General features: G+C 35.4%; 1 protein-coding gene across 1 annotated transcript; it reads right to left on the bottom strand.

Moving 5' to 3' along the window:
- Nucleotides 1-286: 286 nt before the first annotated feature.
- LOC150036440 (uncharacterized) lies at nt 287-820 on the bottom strand. The gene has a single exon (XM_090313126.1). It carries the CDS (start codon nt 818-820, stop codon nt 287-289), a length of 534 nt encoding a protein of 177 aa, XP_090169252.1.
- Between the last annotated feature and the right edge of the window lie 5,247 nt (nt 821-6,067).

The raw sequence follows: 6,067 nt of genomic DNA on the forward strand, positions 1-6,067 counted from the left end.
ACCGTACCATTTCTCCTGAAGGGTGCTTCTGTTTTTTTTTTTTTTTTTTTTTTTTTTTTTTTTTTTTTTTTTTTTTTTTTTTTTTTTTTTCTCTTGTTGGTTCTAGTTGCTGGGTCCATTTTTCTGACCTTTCCTCTTTGTCCCTTTTGATTTTTGGTCAGGTTTTATCACGACAGAGGCGGGTTTTCCAGGTACGGCATTTACCTCCTCCCTCTGGTCCTGCTTCCAGGCTTCCTCCTCAATCCTTAGCCAGGTGATAAGACTCTCCAAGGAGAACTCTTTGGTCTTATGCCTTAAAGTCCTTCCACAAAGGGGGCAGTTTATCAATAATAATAGCAACTTCGAATTGTTCGTCTAGAGACATACCTTCAGTAATTATCTCGTGGGCTATCTTCTGGAGTTCATGGGACTGGGCTTCCACGGATTTGTCATCCGTCATCTGAAACTTGAGATAACGACTAACAACATATTTCTTCAACCTGACCTCCTCGGTGTCATACTTCTTTTGTAGGGTATCCCAGACCTCATTCGCTATCTTCATTGTACCGTAGTAGTCATACAGATCATCAATCAAACTATTTAAAATAAAGTTCTTACAAAGAAAGTCTTTCTCCTCCCAATCAACAACTTTTTTTATCTGTTGTTTAGTTAGTTCTTCTAGAGGGACGATCGGCTTATCTATGGTACAAGTGTCGGCAACTTTCTTAACGGTGAGAAAGAATAGCATATTTTGCTTCCACCGTTTGAACTTCGCTTCTTCGAACCGGAATTGATGATTGAGGTCAGATGTCATGATGTCGTTGTTGCTAGTGAGGGTCATTAGTGATGTGGCGATAAAACATCTTAAAATTGTTGGAAACGGCAAGACCCTCAAACGAAGAATAGGATAGCAACAAACAGTCAGGTCACGACAGTCAAGCAAAGAATAAAAAATGCAAAACAGAAGCTCGTTATAGGTTGAGTCGCGGAGCTCGCTCTCTTTAAGACGTTTCGCGACACTGCCTAAGTGTTCAAGCAGGTTAGGAATACTGTCACGTCGTCCTCAAGATAAAACAAACTAAAAGAAAACCTGGTCGAAAATGCACCGTTACCAACCAGAACACACACCCTTTCTGATTCACTGCTTGGAAAATGGAAAGTGGAAGAGTGGGAGAGAAGAACTTTCGAAAGGAAGTGAAAAACCTTTTATAGGCCTTCAGTGTGGAACTATCGAGTGAGAAAGAGGTGGACAACCTCAGAACGTGCGAGGGCGAGCCTGAAGACTCGGTTGGAAGACTCGGCTGGAAGACGCACGCGAAGGACCAAGTTTTTTTTTTCATTTTAAATAATAATAATAATGATAATAATATTTTTATTAAAGAAAATAATAATAATAATAATCACACACACGCGCGCGCCACGCGTGACCGACGGTGGCGACGACGTGTGTGTGGGACGTCCACCGAACCCACATTGGTCTATCTCTTCACTCTCTCCAAAACATGGGTACCCCTTGGGGCCCAAACCCAAAGCCCAAGGTTGGAGTACAAAAGGAAGGCTTCCAAACCAAAATTTTTCAATGTGGGATTCTCCAACCAAACGTTAGTTCCCTCTTATTTCTTAAAATTAAAATTTCACCCAACAGTAATAATGATACCAACATTGAGACAGAAAAGAAGAATGTTTGATTTTCTCGTAACACCAACAGATAAATTTATCCGAGGAAAAAAACGTAACCTCCAAAAGAGAAAGAACTTCATACTAGCAGTTTGTAGGCCACACATACTCGATGCTTAAGTGGGAAAGTGAAAAAGTGCAACAAAATAGTAGTTTAAGAGTGCGGAAGAATTTGCTTTCTATGTGTTAGAAATGTGATATTGTTTAAATATATTTGTTTAATTTTTTTTGGTATTGACTTCTTGGGCTATTTAGGAGTTGTCTTAGATTTTGACTTTGTGGGTACTTGTCTCAAAGGTTGTTCTTCAAGATACCAACTCCGCAAAATATCTCTTTCCTTATTTAAATTATTCTGTAGAATATTTTCTCTAAGATTTTTCCTTTTTTGGTGAATCGTCAATATTATGTGAGGATCACTTCCATCATTCAGCCGTGATATTTAAGCCCAAGAAGTTCTAGAGCTAGGGTTTCTACACATATTATTTTGTCATACTGTTTAGCGTTTTCTACAAAAAAACTTACTGCATTGAATTCAAGAAGAAGGTTTTGTGCTTTGTTTGTGGCAACATATTCTCTACTTACTCTTACGGTTAGAGTATCATAACAACAAAAGTTATTCAGACTTAGGGAGAGCCTAAGATAGTATTCATCGAGAAGGGAGTTCCCAAAACTTAGGGAAAGCCTAAGTTCTTATGTGAAGGGAGTTCATAAGCACAAGAAAAGATATCGTCGAGTGAGAGGGTGTCTCAAGCACTTAAGGGGAGCTTAAGTGTTACAACAATAACATACATATACCTAAAGGAGCCTAAGTTCGAGTGAGAAGGAGTTTCACATCCAGGAGGAGCCTAGGTGTTTAGCTAAGTTGGGTTCTACGTGTGTTACTGTAATCTTTGCTATTTACAGATAAGTGTAACGTTATAATTGCTTGACTTTTATATATTAATGGATTATCTTTCCTAAGCACACTGCCTTCCAGATGTAGGTGGTTCATCAGAATCTGGGTTAACAATCCCTGTGTGTCTGTTCTTGATTTGCTTTTTGTTGCTTTGTCGTTATCTCTGTTTTTGCTAGGACATATTGTGTGACATCAGTGTTTTGTGTGAAGAACCACATTCCAAAATGTCACTATGAGTTATAATGATGTATATAGTTATAGGGATTGTTGACCTAGGTCATCCACAACAAGGTTTTAGGAAAGAATTGGGCTACTTTTGGAACTAAATGGGTCAAGGTAAGCACGAACATGTCTCATTTGACAATTTACTAGGTTTGGCATTCGACCAACTGTTTGGGTTTGGACATTTGGTCCATCCCTCTCCCCCAGGTCCATTTTACTATTAGGATGATATTTTTTGCCCGAGTCTTGTTTATTACTCGATCTTGTTGTATTTGATCTTGCTTAATATTGATTATGCTATTTTGTACATATCCATAACAAGTGATAAAAAAAATATCTATGTCAATACTTTTTTTTTTCCTTTTACATTTAAGTTTGTTTCATTTTTTACATTTTACAAATACACTACAAGAAATGACCTTTTTCCCGATGCTTCAAATCGCCAGGAAATGCTAAAAAACTCGTTGGGAGTTCAACTCCCAATGATATACTCGTCGTCAGGAGTTTGGTCGGGAGATGTTCGTTGGGAGTACAACTCCCAACGCGCAAGCATATAGGGAGTTTGAAGAAACTCCTCACGCCTATTATATGGTGTTGGGAGTTTGGTACTCCCGATGCATATATAGACGTCGTTGGGCGTTCTTCAAGCTCTCGACGGCTTACTCCCGACATTTTTCGACGGGAGATAGACATTTATTTTAAATTATTTTAAAATTTGACTTGAATAACATATATAACATTATTAAGCAACTAAAAAAATATTCACATAAGAAATAAGACAAACAAACAAAGTCCATAGTATTCTTTATTAAAATAGACAAAAGTTGACAAAATACATAGAAGAAACAAACAAACAAAAGAAATATGTCTTCACAAATACATAAAAGTGAGAACATGAAAACGGCTCCAACACAGCATCTCCAACACATGATCTCAAACCCAACATCTCCAACAACACTTTCAACCTTATTTCACAACATCCTACAAGAAAACAAAAACCATAATGTGAATCCTATAAATCCTACAAAACAAATAAAATACTACAATCCTACAAAACAAAGAAATGAGTAACAATCTTACAAAACAATGAAAATCAACACACTTCCAACAGTACATGTTCTTAACCTGAAACCCCCACAAACACACAAAGACCTAAGTTAAACTCCAATAGGATAACTAATCTTAACCCATCCCAAACAATATTCAAAATTCATAAAGTTCGACACAACTCATCCAAAACTCATCCTACACATCCCACACATCATTCAAAATTCATAAAGTTCCACAAACAAACAAAAAACTCCAAGTTGAACTCCAAAACAAATATAAATAATCTTAACCCACCTCACATATTCCACACAACATTCATATTTCATAAACATCCACAAACATACAAAAAAACTCCAAGTTGAACTCCAAAAAAGGTATAACAAATCTCAACCCACCCCTGCAACATTCAAATTGTACAAACATCCACAAACACACAAAAAACTCCAAGTTGAACTCCAAAGTAAGTATAACCAATCATAACCTTGAAGGATCTCATTTAAGAAAACCTTCAGCAGAAGCGAGATCGTCCTAATTTCCATTTCTCATAGAATGTATTTTTTACGGAAAAGAAAGGACAAATTATGTATTTACATAATTTATGTTGGGATTGGTGTCCTAAATCTTTTGTAATCTCGTAGTTTGTAAACTTTGTATAAACATATTGTTGTTAATAAAATAAGTGTTATTTCATAAGCATATACTTAATCCAATAAACTAAGATCCGTGGTTATTTCATGTAATTTAAACAAGTATGTAGAGACATACAAGTGGATCTTGTTTAAATAATAACCTAAACGGTCTGAAGTAAATAGATAAGGCTGAGTACTTTATCCTGGTGACACTATGGATACAATCCGCTTTGTAGGTATTACAAATGTTTTAAAGTGTTACAAATGATTTGATCCTGATCGTTCATGTGGAGACACGTGAGCGGGGGTATCCTATACAAAGAGTTTGTATAAAATCGGACCACGAAATGATTAGTCTCTTTATATGATGTCGTTAATAATAGAGACTTACATTTCATTAGGATGACCATAAGTGACATGACCTGAATCCTAAGTGAGTTGTGAACTCAACAAGCCTACCATTTTGGGGATTCGTCTGACTGGAGAGCTGGGAACACAACTACACAAGACGGAATTCACTCATTCTCTGATGCAGGGGCAAGTAGATAAATTGCTCCCTTAAAGGCTGATTCCAGAGTTTGAACATAGTGGTCACACCCTCTCTTGGCCTGGAAGGGACTTGGTCATAGTTGAACTATGACTTATTGTTCATTAGAGGGATTAGTGGTACTTAAGGAGTTAGATAATTTGTGAAGAGTCATCACATTGTTGATTGGTTATATCCAATGGACACAGAAATATATTTGCAGTGCGAAGAGTGCAGCTGTTGGTTTTTAGTGAAATGATCAGCAGTTAATGGATGTTGGGTAATTTAATTAAAGAATTTAATTAATTATCTGAGTACCGTTTGAGTTTCAATCTACAGGTCCATAAGGTCCCCTCTGTAGCTCAACAGGGATTTAATTGAGAATTGTTTTTGGATTAATTTGAAGTGTTCAAATTAATTGAGGGAATTAATTATATATGAGATATAATTAATATAATGTATTTGATACATTATAATATAATGTAATATGAGAGAAATTTGAATATGATTCAAATACTAATTATATGAATGAGACTCAAGTAATTAAATTTAATATAAATATGATTTATACTAAATACCATAAATAAGTTGAGAGGAATTAAATATTTGAATATGATTCAAATATTAATTATATGAATGAGATTCATATAAGTGAATTTAATATAAATGTAATTTATATTAATTGTCATGTATTATTGAGAGAAAATACATCTATAGGCTATTTGTATTTGATACAATATGTAGCCATAAATCATGTGTTATATGGGATATAATGTATAGTTTATATACATATAATAAGATTGTTATTATATGTATAATTATTATTAATTTAATTAATATTAATTAATTAAAGGGAGGGAGTTACAACTTCCTCCCCCCATTTTCTCTCCGTCAATTAATATTAATTGATTCATTTTCTTCCTAAAAACTCTTTGAGAGAAAGAGCTCTCTCTGAAAAAATTAATAATTAGAAAAGTTCTTCTCCTCCCTCTATTCCTCCCCATCTTTTTCCCTCTTCCGAAGCCCTAAGGTAGAGCTCACAACTTCTGCCATTCTTAATCTCTAAGGAGAATGCATGAGGCTCTGATT

This window comes from Benincasa hispida, chromosome 4 (genome assembly GCF_027475165.1).
Source record: "Benincasa hispida cultivar pf3 chromosome 4, pf3_genome.v1.1, whole genome shotgun sequence".
In the NCBI taxonomy this organism is placed as follows: domain Eukaryota; kingdom Viridiplantae; phylum Streptophyta; class Magnoliopsida; order Cucurbitales; family Cucurbitaceae; genus Benincasa; species Benincasa hispida.

Excerpts from the sequence above, each read along its gene's own strand:
- LOC150036440 (XM_090313126.1), bottom strand. The coding sequence starts at position 820 with ATGACCCTCACTAGCAACAACGACATCATGACATCTGACCTCAATCAT.